The sequence below is a fragment of the Mchenga conophoros genome, linkage group LG3, assembly GCF_057382185.1.
Source record: "Mchenga conophoros isolate Kocher_MC1m ecotype Shallow Benthic linkage group LG3, M_conophoros_male_GT1.1, whole genome shotgun sequence".
In the NCBI taxonomy this organism is placed as follows: domain Eukaryota; kingdom Metazoa; phylum Chordata; class Actinopteri; order Cichliformes; family Cichlidae; genus Mchenga; species Mchenga conophoros.
Window position 1 is genome coordinate 18,806,361 of NC_140528.1, and position 15,112 is coordinate 18,821,472.

The window sequence follows — 15,112 nt, forward strand, 5'->3', positions numbered from 1 at the left end:
CATTATTGTTGCTCATCATGGAAAGACAAAGACATCAGACTCTGCTGAAAGATTTTACACTCCTACTCTCTGCACACAGCGGTCTGAGGGACCTTCCAGGATTGGGATTGGGTTATTTATTTTGTTCTTTTTCGGTCTTACTGGTTAGTAGGTTGTGATTTTCTACCTGTTGATCTCTCATTTGGAACATGATTTGCTCTGGAGCAGATTAGGTTCAAAGCATGAGTTGACCTGGCATTATGTCTTGGATTACAAAAAACTCCCACATTAAACCTTGAAGTTAGCCGGATAAGACAGCGTTCTGTTTCACAGTAAAGGCCTCAGAGAGTTGTTGCTAACCAAAGTCTATCTTGTACAGCCATGCAGCATCTAATGACGTTTTGTAACCTGTCACTACAAAGGAGCAGTGAAAGCTCCCGGCCCAGACGGCGTGACTCCTGCCACCCTCAGACACTGTGCAAACGAGCTGGCCCCAGTGTTTTCTGGCATTTTCAACTCTTCACTGCAGGCATGTCATGTGCCTGCCTGCTTCAAGTCCTCTACCATAATCCCTGTCCCCAAGAAACCTAGGATCACTGGACTAAATGACTACAGACCCGTGGCTCTGACATCTGTGGTCATGAAGTCATTTGAGCGCCTGGTTCTCTCCCATCTCAAGACCCTCACGGCCCCCCTCCTGGACCCCCTGCAGTTTGCATATAGAGCCAACAGGTCTGTAGACGACGCCATCAACATGGCCCTACACTTCATCCTGCAGCATCTGGACTCCCCAGGAACCTACGCCAGGATCCTGTTTGTGGACTTCAGCTCTGCCTTCAACACCATCCTTCCAGACCATCTCCGACGCAAGCTTTCCCAGATGAATGTGCCTGATCCCATCTGCCGGTGGATCACTGACTTCCTGACGGACAGGAAGCAGCATGTGAGGCTGGGAAAGAATGTCTCAGACTCCCGGACCATCAGCACCGGCTCCCCTCAGGGCTGTGTTCTTTCTCCTCTGCTCTTCTCCCTGTACACCAACTGCTGCACCTCCACCCACCAGTCTGTCAAGCTAATCAAGTTCGCAGATGACACCACCGTCATTGGGCTCATCTCTGACGGGGATGAGTCTGCCTACAGGAGGGAGGTTGAACGTCTGGTGACCTGGTGCAGCCACAACAACCTGGTGCTGAATGCCCAGAAGACAGTGGAGATTATTGTGGACTTCAGGAAGCACACAGCCCCACTCCCCCCCATCATCCTGACTGACACCCCCATCACCTCTGTGGACTCATTCCGCTTCCTGGGTACCACCATCACCCAGGACCTGAAGTGGGAGCCCACCATCACCTCCGTCATCAAGAAAGCCCAGCAGAGGATGTACTTCCTGAGGCAGCTGAAGAAATTCAACCTGCCAACACGGACGATGATGCAGTTCTACACTGCAATCATCGAGTCCATCCTCACCTCCTCCATCACCGTGTGGTACGCTGGAGCCACTATCAGGGACAAACAGAGACTGCAGCGTGTTGTGCGCTCTGCTGAGAAGGTGATTGGCTGCAGACTCCCATCTCTGCAGGACCTGTACACCTCCAGGACACTGCGGCGTGCAGCCCGGATCTCAGCTGACCCTTCTCACCCTGGACACAGTCTGTTTGACCTGCTCCCCTCAGGCAGGAGGCTCCGGTCCATTCGCACCAGAACCTCTCGCCATAAGAACAGTTTCTTCCCCTCTGCTGTTGGACACATGAACAATAACCACATGACTGTCCCCGCCACTAACACATGACCCTACGCTGTGTCACTGCATCATTTCATGTTTGGCACTGATCATCACCTGCACTCATGTATATATGTTTCTACGTAGCACTCTTAATTCTTATTCTCATGTATATATGCATGTATATCTCATGCACATATCTTTCTTTCTACATAGCACTTTAATTCTTATTGTTTGTACTGAAGCACCGCAGCAATTTCCTAATGTTGTAAACCTCAACATCTGGCAATAAACCCCATTCTGATTCTGATTCTGAAATGATTGCTGTTTTAGTGCACATACACAGTGTGGTGATCAGTATAAGGACATTAAAGTGATGTTGCAGAAAGCTGCATCTGGTCAGAAGGAAAAAAAACACGCACACTTGGAAGACTTGGCCAGATTTGCACAAAATGAATGGCTGACAGTGGACAGATACAAGGATGTGGATGGTCACACCCTCGTGCATTAAAGAGGCCGTTCACAAAACCAAACACTAAACAGACACTGATCAGTTTGCCTCACTAACTCATCTACACAAGGCGTGTTGTAGAAGTAGAGCAGGGCGATATGGCCAAAAATATTCATCACGATAGAAATTTGAAAATGTGCGATAACGATATAACTGACACGAGACAAAATACTTTACAACTCCACTTCATTTGTGCAAAAAAAAAAAACCAATCAATGTATTTTCACTTAAATAAGCAGCTGCTTTTCATGTGCATTAAACTTATATAAAAATGTAACAGTGCAAATGCAAATTCCTCCCTGACAGTTTAACCAAAAGGCATTTCCAGTGGAAACTGGCCGACATATCCTCAGCACAACCATGTATAATATCCACAAAACTTAAAAAGAGGTTAAACAAACACACAATACAGTAATATTATGTTGAAGCACAGTACGTATCACTGTCGATTTCCAGAAAAATCAAATTTGCTGTATTGCCAGGCCTGAACCAACCTGTTAAACTTATCAAATTATTGTCATAGATATGAACCTATTGACTGAAACAGAATAATCCATTCAAGCCTCCATCATCATCCAAGATCACTGTTAGTATTCAGATTATTTTATCTCTATTTTCCTCTAGAATGTTTTGAAAATCAGTATTTGATCAACAGACTTTTTAAAAGTGTATTTTGATCCTATTGTTTACGCGTGTAATTGCATTTTTATTGACATTTTGACAGGAAAACCCTTAATCAAATTGTATCTTTGGTATCTAATAATAATATTAACAATAAAAGTAATGTTACATATGCAATATGCACACAATAATGATGTGCAAACAAACAAGAAAAATAGAAAAAAATGACAATTTAAAAAAAATAATACCCTGTTTATAAAAACCACATATGACCACGACTCCAAATGTGCAATTGTCACTGCATCTAAACATGACAGATGACATATTACAAACAGGTAGAAACGTATAATATACAACATGTTGTGAAGCTGCTACTGGTGCAGTTAGCTTTGCTTTAGGCTCCCATACACAGCACTGCTGACCCTAATCACCTCATACAAGATGTTACTTACTTTACGTGCAGTGCAGTATTGCTTTAACTTGCAATATGTTACAATAGCCAAGTCACTTCTATATTTATGAGGATGTAGACAATAATGTTGGCTGATATGTAAAACTATGAGATATCGAGTGCTGGGAAGATATTATTGATGGATCAGATTCATGAGTGTTTTATGTACTTAAGCCACAGTTAGAGAGTGAAACAGAGACTGACACTGGTTAGAATTGTACAGTAAATATCTTATTTTGAACTTTTATGCTGAACTACAAACTGTGAACTGTGCGATCTCTGCGACCTGTGGTGCCTGGTTTACTGTGTGTAAAACTGCGCACGTTCCCATGTGTCATCCCACACTTTGCCACTGTCAGGAGAAAAACACAACAAACAACAACCACACACACAAAATAGGATCATTTAGGTTGTGACATATGACAATTTTTTAGGATGAAATATCTTCTATATTCATGTCATGCTTTATACACCTTCATTGTAATATAAATGAATCAAATCAAGTCAGAGAGTAATAATATATGAAGCAGACGTCAAGCAGGACCACAGCAGCAGCCACGATCCTTCAGAACCTGCTGGATGAGAGAGCACAGAAACTCCAGGGAAGAAGTTTAGTTAGTAACATGCATGAACTGCATTACTGAGACATGTATGTTTACAGATGGTGGTGAGGGAGAGGGGGAGAGTTTTGTAGTAACAAAGTTGTTACTACATACCATGTTGAGCAGGGCTTCCACTTGACTTTAACTTCTTCTTTTTCCTGAAAAACATGATATAAACAAACATTTAGTTAAGAAAGACATGCAAGTTGCATACAAAAAGGAGCTTATAAACATTTGTGTACTATTGAATGGCTCAATATATTATACAATTAGTTTACAAAAACATAAGAACCACTACAATGCTTGTACTGCCAGCATCGAGTGCATGTCAGCAAAGCAACACTGCTTACATTGTGGCTCACAAGCAAAACTAACTGAAGCAGATGTTACTGAATGGGAAGGAGCACCTCCACATCAATCACTCCTTCTGAGCATGATGTCAGGAGGACTTTAAAGAACGTAAACATCAGGAAGGCAGCACGACCAGGTCGTATCAGGTGGTATGTTCTTATTTAATGTCCTATTTGGAGCAAAATCCAGACTCAGTGGCTGAATTAGTGAAGATTCATCAAATACAAAAGCTTATGGATAGTCAGTCAGGCACAGTTCAAATCCGGGAAGTCCAAAGATGCAAACAAATCTGCACAGCAGCAGGCTAAATTACTTACATTTACAACTCTCCTGTCTACTATCTCTTCATATTTGAAAATCTTCTGTGTACGGTGTTTTCAGCATTCTGAAAAATAACAAAGGAAATATTTACATGAGGTCTGTAAAACTGGAGAAAATGAAAGAATGAAACAAAATGAAAAAAGAAATCTTATCAAACTTAACGAACCTGTCATGTGTTTCGTACATTTACAATAACATAACGTCTAACCTTTCCTTTTCCTTTTTTTGGTTGGGACATCCGAGGTGTACGCCGTAGAAATTGAGGGAGATGCAGGAGGATGCAGAAGGAAGCAGAGATGAAGAGGAGGATGCAGTAGCAAGCAGAGATGAAGAGGAGGATGTAGGAGGAAGCAGAGACGAAGTGGAGGATGCAGGAGGAAGCACAGACAAAGAGGATGCAGGAGGAAGCAGAGATTAAGAGTGATAGGTTTGTAGCTTGAACCCATCCGCTGGAACGTTGAAGACAATATAATTACACTGCAAAGCAAGACACAAGTAGGCAAAGTTCTTCATGATTCTATAGTAAGACCTATAGTAAACGTTTGACCTCTGTTATTGCCAACAAAGGTTATGTTACAAAGTATTGAGTTGTATTTTTGTTATTGACCAAATACTTATTTTCCACCCTGATTTACGAATAAATTCTTTACAAATCCTACCATGTGGATTCATGGATTTTTTTTCCACATTCTGTCTCTCACAGTTGAAGTGTACCTCTGGTGCAAATTACTGACCTCTGTCATCATTTTAAGTGGGGGAACTTGCACAATCGGTGGCTGACTAAATACTTTTTTGCCCCACTGTAAATACCATAAAATTGCTAATTTACTCAAAATAAATTTAAGACATCAATATTAAAGGTTAAATTATGATAATGAATACATGCAACTATAACTGATGACATAAAAATGAGGATTTCTTAAGCTGAAGCCAAAGTGCTGACTCATTTTTCATGTTACTCTCAAATGTTTTCCCTAATAACAATAACATAATTACACTTTAGCCACAAGAGGGCAGCAGCATTAATACAAGTCACATGTATATAAAGGTACAGTGATTATATTACAGTGATTTTAACAAAAACAAAGCAGAAGTTGATGGCAGTGTGTTTTTCCATGACAGAATAATTACGCACACCCCACTTTGCAGTTATTTATTTGTAAAAAATGTTTGGAATCATGTATGATTTCCGTTCCACTTTGTGTTGGTCTTTCACGTGGAATTCCAATAAAACTGATTCATGTTTGTGCTGTAATGTGACAAAATGTGGGAAAGTTCAAGGGGGCCAACACTCGGACCGGCGGCCGCCTCGGGGCTCTCCTCCTGCCTCCCCTTTCCCTCATCCACCTGCTGCCTCTGTGGAAGCTCCGCCATAGCCACCACCAAACAACTGACTTATTTCTACACATCGACCAGCATCCGGCCAATCCACCACCTTCCATCGTTTATACCGTTACAAAAAAAAAAAAATCATAAAAAAAACATCATTGGCCCAGAAAAACGAAAAATCATCATCGGTATGCCCGATGGCCAGTCCAGCTATGGTCGTGCCATCAGTTAACCCTTCGCTTGCCAGCTGTGACACGCGTGCCCAGGGTTGCCGACCCCTGCTCTAAAGCATCTGATTTGGATTCCTGAGATCAAATATATTTTCCTTTGTGTTTGTTTTCTTCACATTTGTGGCTTTAATGTAGTGTTACATCCTGTTTGTTTGCTTCCATCTGTATACATGTACAGATTCACTGTTATGTTTCTATTCTTACATTGCTGTGTGATCACTGTTCCCTCTGCTGACTGATGTGACCTTTTGTATCTCACACTGATACTTGTCATATTTGTATCTGCGCCTAAAAGATAAAAAGTTTTCCATGCTAAAACACAGCTCCACCTCCTGCAGTTCTCCCTCTGAACCACTAGATGTCTCTGTTATCTAAATGAAGACGTGCAGCACAGCAACCACAGCAGCGCTCAGATCACACGTGTCCTGTTATTATGTATAAAAGCATGAAACAGGTGAGACAGGTGGGATCAATATTAATGTTGTGGAAATATATGAAAAAGCAACAGAAGAGTGAAAACATTTCCTGTTTCTAGAAAGATCTTTCAGCTCACAGCTGCTCACAGACTGTATTTACAAGTGACAAACTGCAACTCTACAGTACATCTACAGTATATATCAAATATATTCTGTATTCAAATCTATTGAGTGATGTTTGAAAGTCTTTCCAGGTGAGTTTGATCCAGGAGGGTCTGAAGCCAGAGTCAGACAGAGACTGTGCAGAGACTGTAGAAGGACAGAGCAGCAGCAGAGCAGTCCAGATACACTGATGATCCTCTGTCAGATCCAGAGGGACACACAGGGATGATGCTGGACTCTACATTGTGTCTGACAGTGGAGCTGTTCTCAGAGCAGTTCACTCTGCAGCACTGACAGTCATCTGCACTTCTTCTCATTCCTCTGTCAGTCACTGCTGGATGAAGCTCTCCTCTCCACCTCCCAGTAACATGGCCCAGTCAGAGCGTCTCTACACACAAGCTGCTGCTGCTTCAACCTCTCTGGATCATCAGGACACAGCTCCTCCTCTCTCAGCACACACACCGTCCTGTTTACCATCATCACCACCTGCAGAGAGAAGAAGGAAGAGCAGAGGAGATAAACGAGTGTTTCCAGAGACTCTTCATCAGCTGTCAGTCAGTGATGCAGCACATCCAGTATAAAGAGCAGCAGGGACTTCAGTGCTGGGACTGTACTAGGACTCATTGTTGCTTCACTTTTTCTAATCTTTGGATTTTTATTGAAGTTGATGAAAATGTTTTTCCCTCCTAGTTCGAGTTTGGACTTTCATTCATTAGAAGAACCTTGGTGTGTCCACTCTGAGCTCTGTAGGAACCCCAACAACAAGCCCAACAATCCAGATGGACGGTTCCAGCTGTTAACTGGAGGAATTCCATCCAAACATCTGCTCTCACTAAATTCTTCCTCACCTACAGACTGTGTTCTTCACTGCTTTAAACTTGGAAATGAATGCAGTCATTGGTCTGCGTGCTGCTTTGTTCAGAGAGCTGATTGGCTGTTGACAGTGTTTGATCAGAGCGTGTCAGCCGTTACTATGGTGACCATAAAGGTGATAAACAGGAAGTGTTTGTGTCCAATCCTGAAGCCTGTCACCATTCTCCTCTCACAGCTTCACTGAGAAGCTGCAGCTTTACAGGAAACACTGGATCTTTGTTTCATACTGACTGTGTTTAGTACAATACTGCTGACAGCACCACCCACTCACTCCATCACTCTACTGACCTCAGAGTCTCCAGTCTGTAGTCTGGACTCTGCTGAAGATCAGACAGCTGCTTCACTCCTGAATCCTGCAGCTTGTTGTTGTAGCTCAGCTCCAGCTCTCTCAGATGGGAGGGGTTGGACTTCAGTGCTGCTGCCAGATAATCACAGCTGATCTTTGACAAACCACAGAGACTCAATCTGTATAAAGAATGAAAGATGTAAGTTTATTAGACAAAGTGTGAGCTTGAAATCATTCAGTGTTTCATCATCTGTTCAGAGCTGAAGAAGGTTCAGAATGTAGAAGTTTAGAAAATGGAAACTCCAAACAGCTGAAGCCAACAGGAAGCAGCTTCAAACAGGAAACTGTGCAGAGTTTCAGACTATATGTCCTGATGCAGCCAGTTGGATTTTGGAGATTTGAATCTCTGTTCTGTGACTAAGTCCTTGAATCATTTCTTCCAGTTGGTCCAACAAGACAGACTAAGTGTTGGACATGTGTTGTGGCTCCATTAGGGGAGCTTCTAAATGTGATGTGATGGCCCCTCTGGGTCAGGTGTAAGCCATAGGTGTCAAACTCTGGGCAGCGGGACAAATTTGGCCCACGAAGCCATAAAAAATAACTATAAAAAAGAAATGCAGAAAACAGGAGCTTTCTGGACAGGTGGGAGAATATGATGAAAATTTGATAAAATGATAAAATTTAATTCAGAAGGCTGCAAATACATTTTTTATTTAAGAAATGAATTCCACTGATGTGTTATTTAATGTGTGTAATATTAAGTTATATATATTGTTTAGTATTAAGCTTTGCTTGTTCCATATTCAGTTTTTCAGCAAAACTTGTTTGACTCCATAAGAAAAGATTCCTTGTTATATTTGGAGGAAGATTTTTTTTCAATGAATATTAATGTTAGCCCGCGACTTTGATCCAGTTTTGAATTTTGGCCCACTGTGTATTTGAGTTTGACACCCCTGATGTAAGCTTTCTAATGCAGCTTTGATCTTCACAGTCTGCTTCATGAAACTCATTCTAACCCTGAATGTCAGAGTGTTCCTCCTTCTCTTTCCCATCATTCATGCTGGCAGTGGAGGAGATTTGGATGTTGGACTGTGTTTTGGATGATGTGTGTATGTTTGTGTTGGACTGCTGTCTGTAAAGCAAACGCACATTTTGCTTTGGATTTCAGTGTCAGACAGACTTTAAGGTGGAATGAAGAGTTGGAGAGTTTCACAGTGAATTATCCAGTGGAGGATTTTTCTTCTTCTTTGAAGGTTTGAAATGTGAACATTGTTCTGCTGCAGTCAATGGACTAAACCAGAGAAGAAGAAAACAGACTTTACCATGAAGATCCTCAGTGTGGATCAGTATAATATCAGCCTGATGTCTGCAGTTTAGTGTCAGCACAACTTTCACATCATATTCATCTCAGCACAACTAAAACATGCTGACTGACCCCAGAGTTTCAAGTCCACATCCTGGACTCTCCAGGAAACCACACAGATGCTTCACTCCTGAATCCTGCAGCTTGTTCACGCTCAGGTCCAGCTGTCTCAGATGGGAGGGGTTGGACTTCAGTGCTGCTGCCAGATAATCACAGCTGATCTCTGACAAACCACAGCCCCTCAATCTGTATAATGAATGAAAGATGTAAGTTTATTAGACAAAGTGTGAGCTTGAAATCATTCAGTGTTTCATCATCTGTTCAGAGCTGAAGAAGGTTCAGAATGTAGAAGTTTAGAAAATGGAAACTCCAAACAGCTGAAGCCAACAGGAAGCAGCTTCAAACAAACACAACAAGAGAAAAAACTCTGAATGTTTCAGATTAAAGTCGTACATTTATCATAAAAACAGGACAAAGACTTGAAAAAGTCGTGTTTTTCCTTCCAGGAACCACAAGGCTTCACTTTTAAAGGTGAAGTGTGAAAGAAATGGACATATTTGAAGTCCAACACCTTTTTCCAGTCACATTATTAAAGCAGACAAACTACAAGCTCATTTTCATTCCAACAAGTCATCTTCTGACCTGGACTAACAACACTGGTCTCTATGTGCAGCTGGCTGTGAGACCAGTGCTCAGGGAGCGTCTACAAAGTGCAACACTGAAAGAACATCACACACTCATTTGCTTCCATCATCCAACCTGAAGAGGAAACAGAGACGCCACCCCTTCAAAGTAAAAGCTGCTCCTTTTGGACACAGTATCAAAGAAAGTCTACAGTATAACATAGAAAAGACAGAACAAAGTTTTGGTTGTTTTTAAATTGTGCAGAAATGAAACTACACTAAGCTCAATTATGTGACAGACATTTCATCCCATGTCAGTTTGGCCTCATCCTGGGCCGGATTATCCAGCACACACTCTGACCACAGGCCCAGGGGCCACGCACAGCTGGGCTCCATCCAAGAGACAGGAAACAAACCAACACAATAATAAAAAGCACCATGTGATCTTCTTACATCTTCAAGACAAACATAGTAAAAACATGAGCATATTTGTTTCCTGATAAAATGATGTGACAGGTAGAACAGAGTAAAGTGGTGGTGTTACAGCCTTTCTCCCCTCTGCTGCCGAGGCTGTTAGTCTCTCCCAAACTCAGCTACAGGACTTCCAAATGAATGAAAGCAGCAGAAGTGGCTTTACAAATGAAAGAGGAAGAGGAGAAGAAGAGGAGAGGGAGGCCACCCTGACCATCACTCCAGCTGAAAACATCACACTTCCATTAAAGTTGGTGAGAAAATGTTGAGCAGGATGAGCTGCTGGCTAATCTGGAGGCTGTAGCAGCAGCTCACAGTCACAGTGGATTTCCACTCATGAAAAAGCTCTGGCTGCTTCATTTCTCATCTCATATCAGAGACTTTAAAGCTTCACTGAAGCTGTACTATGATGCTTCCATATCCCAGTGAGGCCTCCATAATGATTTCAGCTGTTCTGTACACACACTGTGTGCCCTGTATGGCTCAAAGTCTCTGCAGCCTGTTTTTATCTGCTATCATCAGATCTTCATCATCCTCATTCACATCCCTCACACACTCTACAGCCTCATCAGCACTGACTTCATCTTCACTGACTGATGGAGCACAACATGAACCTGTGGAGGCTGAAACACTGTCCTGTCAAACATCTCCCCGTCACCACTCCACTTCTGTCAGCCTTTAAATGAACCCTGCTCAAGTCTGTCACTTCTGTTTGGAGCCAAAAGGAAAAACTGTTGTTCAGTCGTTTAGAAAGACAACATTTCTTAAAGCACTCAAACTTCTTCACATTTGTCTTCAGACACATCCTGAACATTTAGGAACTGAAGAAAGTTTCAAACATCAAAGACCTGAAATATAGAAAAACAACAACAGCCGCAGTCAGTGAACTCACCTCAGAGTCTCCAGTCGACAGTTTGGACTCTCCAGTCCAGCACACAGAAGCTTCACACCTGAATCCTGGAGGTTGTAGTAGTCATCATTCCAACTCATGTCCAGCTGTGTCAGATGGGAGGGGTTGGACTTCAGAGCTGAGGCCACAACTTCACAGTGAGACTCTGAGAGTTGACACCGAGTCAGTCTGTGATGATAGAAAATATAAAATGTGTTATTATAAAAGCAGAAAATCTGCATTATAAACACAGACTGAATGTATATGAAGACAAAACAGAGTGAGGTCATAATCTGATGAATCTGCTCTTCACATCTGTGCTTCAGCTCCTCTTACTGTGTTTGACATGACACAACGATTGAGTCTCTCTCAGACCTGCAGACTTTTAATGAGAATCTTTGTTTGGCTTTAATCTGCAGATGAAGGAGGAAGATGGTGTCACATTTAGGCTTCCATAATGTCCACAGTCTGTCACTGAGATCTGATCCAGAGTCAGAGTGAAGACACACATTTGGACTGTTTCCTGTTTTGACTCCAGAACATTTTGAATGAGTTCAGCTCAGTGAAGAGTTCCAGCTGGAAAGATGATCTCTGTTTGCTACCTGCTGTCAGGTACGACTGTTCACGTCCACACGCAGGAAAAACCTGCTGACTGTTACCAAACGGAGCAGAAATCTCATCACTGGACAATAATGATAAATGAACTCAGAGCTGCTGATATCAGATCTGATTTCAGGGGAACTAAACACAGAAATGATTGGCTCATTTGAGCTTTCTGAGCCATTATCTGCTGCTGTGTCGCTAGTTGGCAGAAAATGATTTGTATTCCTGTTCAGGGCTTCAGTGTTTATGAGTCCAGATCCAGGTGACAGCAAGTCAAAATGATGTTACCTGTCTGTGTCCAGCAGCAGCCTGTATTCACTTTGAATATTGTTATAACCTGACATGGATCAGTTTGTCTTTGATTGGTTTGTAAATGTCACTGTTTCCATTGGACCTGAGTGACGTACAAAGACAGAGAGGGAGAGAAAGGAGAGAGAGGATGGAGACAGCAAAGAGAGAGCAAACACAAACAGGTGAGAGTGGACAGGTGACCAAGGTCAGCAACCAATCAGAGAGCTTCTGTTTGACCCACAGTCACTGATGATGACTGCACATAACCAAGCAGTGTGTTACTCTGATATCAAATATGGATCCTGCTCTTATAATAATGATCATCAGATGATATTATTGTGTTATTTTGTAGCTGAATACGATGTTTGTGTGATTATCAGTGAAAGAAGCAGTGAGGAGGATGGAGAGAGAGAGAGGACAGAGGGTGAAGTTAGAATCACTAAAAGGATTTTTCATGGATTTCATGGATGATTTGAGTGATTTCCAGCAGGACACTTAAACATGTCAGTGGACGTCCTAAAGAACATATTCACTGATATGAAACGTGTCATTGAACAGGATTAATATCAGTGGAAACATGGTGGAAACAGCTGTGACTGCATGGATGTGACACACTTCAAATCTGTTCTCCACTCTTGGATTTGGGATCCATGGAGCTGCTGCTGAGTCTGTACAATAAAGGAATGGTGTGGAAGGTTGCAGCGTACGGACACAAACACTTTGTGGTTACAATCTGATTTTATTTTCAACATTAAACTACTAACCTACACTGATCAATGATGTTAATGATCACATCTGGACTCACCCAGCCTTTCTGCAGTTCCTCACAGCTGGAATCAGTCTCTGTCGTCCATGCCATGATGTGTTGTACTTCTGCAGGTCCAACTCATCCAGAACCTCCTCTGACATCTGCAGCATGAAGACCAGAGCTGAGCACTGGATCTCAGAGAGTTTCTTCTCTGATCTGTTCTCTGACTTCAGGAACTCTTGGATCTCCTGAAATAATGAGAGGTGGTTCATCTCCATCAGACAGTGGAAGATGTTGATGCTTCTGTCAGGAGAGATTTCATCACTGTTCATCTTCTTCAGGTTGTTGATGACTCTCTGGATGGTTCCTGGACTGATCTCTGTCTGACCCAGCAGACCTACTAAGAGTCTCTGGTTGGACTCCAGACAGAGGCCATGAAGGAAGCGAACAAACAGGTCCAGGTGGCCATTTTTACTCTGGAGGGATTTCTTAATGGCTCGTTTAAGGAAATCATCCAGAGAGGACTCGTTGTATTTTTGTCCCAAAAAGTTCTTCAGCACCTTTGTCTTCCTGTTGGTGTGACAGTGGAACATGTAGACTGCAGCCAGAAACTCCTGAATGCTCAGATGAACAAAGCAGTAGACTGGTTTCTGGAAGATCACACACTCTCTTTTGAAGATCTCTGTACAAACTCCTGAGTACACCGAGGCCTCTGTCACATCCAGACCACACTGCTCCAGGTCTTCTTGGTAGAACATGATGTTTCCTTTCTCCAGATGTTCAAACGCCAGCCTCCCCAGCTTCAGAAGAACTTCCCTGTCAGCCTCCGTCAGCTCCCGTGGACTCGTCTCACGTCCCTCATGGTACTTGTTCTTCTTCCTCTTTGTCTGAACCAGCAGGAAGTGTGAGTACATGTCAGTCAGGGTCTTGGGCAGCTCTCCTCTCTGCTCTGTAGTCAACATGTGCTCCAGAACTGTAGCAGTGATCCAGCAGAAGACTGGGATTCTACACATGATGTGGAGGCTCCTGGATGTCTTCATGTGGGAGATGATTCTTCTGGACAGCTCTTCATCACTGAATCTCCTCCTGAAGTACTCCTCCTTCTGGGCGTCAGTGAAGCCTCGTACTTCTGTTAGCCTGTCAACACATGTAGGAGGGATCTGATTGGCTGCTGCGGGTCGGGAAGTTATCCAGACGAGAGCCGAGGGAAGCAGATTCCCCTGGATGAGGTTTGTCAGCAGCTGGCTGACTGATGACTTCTGTGTGACATCAGACAGCAGCTTCCTGTTGGTGAAATCCAATGAAAGTCTGCTTTCATCCAGGCCATCAAAGATGAACAAAAGCTGAGAGACAGCCAGCTTCTCTGCTGTGACCTTCTGTAATGTTGGATGGAAAACATGGAGCAGCTCCAGAAGACTGTACTGCTCATCTCTGATCAGGTTCAGCTCCCTGAATGAAAGCAGAACCACCACACTGACATGTTGGTTCTCCAAGCCCTCTGCCCAGTCCAGAGTGAACTTCTGCACTGAGAAGGTTTTTCCAACACCAGCCACGCCGTTGGTCAGAACCACTCTGATGGGTCTCTGTTGGTCAGGTAAGGCTTTAAAGATGTCCTGGCACCTGATTGGAGCGTCATGGAGGGCGTCCATCTTGGAAGCTGTCTCCAGCTGCCTCACCTCATGTTGGGTATGAACCTCTTCACTCTGTCCCTCTGTGATGTAGAGCTCAGTGTAGATCCTGTTGAGGAGGGTTCTACTTCCTGTTTCATCACTTCCTTCAGTCACACGTTCACATCTCCTCCTCAGACTGATCTTATGTTCATCTAAAACCTCCTGCAGACCAACATCTGCTGAAAGAAAGAAAAACAATGAGACTAAAGAGAAAGAAAACTCTTCAATGTCTGAACAACACAAGAAGTCCAGTTTTCAGAAATGAGTCCATCAGCAGACAGATGTTCAGTCTTACTTTGTACACAGCTGCTCTGACTGGCTGTCTGCAGTCCAGCTCTGCTTCTGGATCTTTCTCCACACTGTGCAGAAGCTCTGATGGTGACACAGAAAAGTCACAGTGGAGATACTTCTATCCACCTTTGATTAGACTCATTATAAAAAGGAAAACAAAGTTTGAACACAGTCATGTTTCCAGTTCACTGACTTACATTTATTCCATGGACACTCACTCTAACCTGAACCACAGCTACAACCCAACATTGTTGAGGCCTCATCTCCTCCTTTCCTGACTGTAGAGGTTAAATATGCAACAACCAACAAAT

At 42.9% G+C, this 15,112-nt stretch overlaps 1 protein-coding gene across 1 annotated transcript; it reads right to left on the reverse strand.

Moving 5' to 3' along the window:
- Positions 1-2,379: 2,379 nt before the first annotated feature.
- On the reverse strand, positions 2,380-14,611 carry LOC146577548 (protein NLRC3-like). Its single transcript, XM_085268306.1, has 6 exons — positions 12,898-14,611; positions 11,202-11,387; positions 9,288-9,461; positions 7,855-8,031; positions 4,553-7,179; positions 2,380-4,042 (listed from the first exon to the last, which is right to left on the reverse strand). The coding sequence occupies exons 1-5, from the start codon at positions 14,487-14,489 to the stop codon at positions 7,173-7,175; spliced, it is 2,136 nt and encodes a 711-aa protein (XP_085124432.1). The 5' UTR covers positions 14,490-14,611; the 3' UTR covers positions 2,380-4,042; positions 4,553-7,172.
- Between the last annotated feature and the right edge of the window lie 501 nt (positions 14,612-15,112).

What these genes read in the sequence shown, in the direction of transcription:
- LOC146577548 (XM_085268306.1), bottom strand. Translation starts at nt 14,489, where the DNA reads ATGGACGCCCTCCATGACGCTCCAATCAGGTGCCAGGACATCTTTAAA. An exon ending in TGTCGACTGGAGACTCTGAG is followed by an intron (nt 9,462 to 11,201) that starts GTGAGTTCACTG and finishes TTCATTATACAG; the next exon opens with ATTGAGGGGCTGTGGTTTGT. An exon ending in TGTGGACTTGAAACTCTGGG is followed by an intron (nt 8,032 to 9,287) that starts GTCAGTCAGCAT and finishes TTCTTTATACAG; the next exon opens with ATTGAGTCTCTGTGGTTTGT.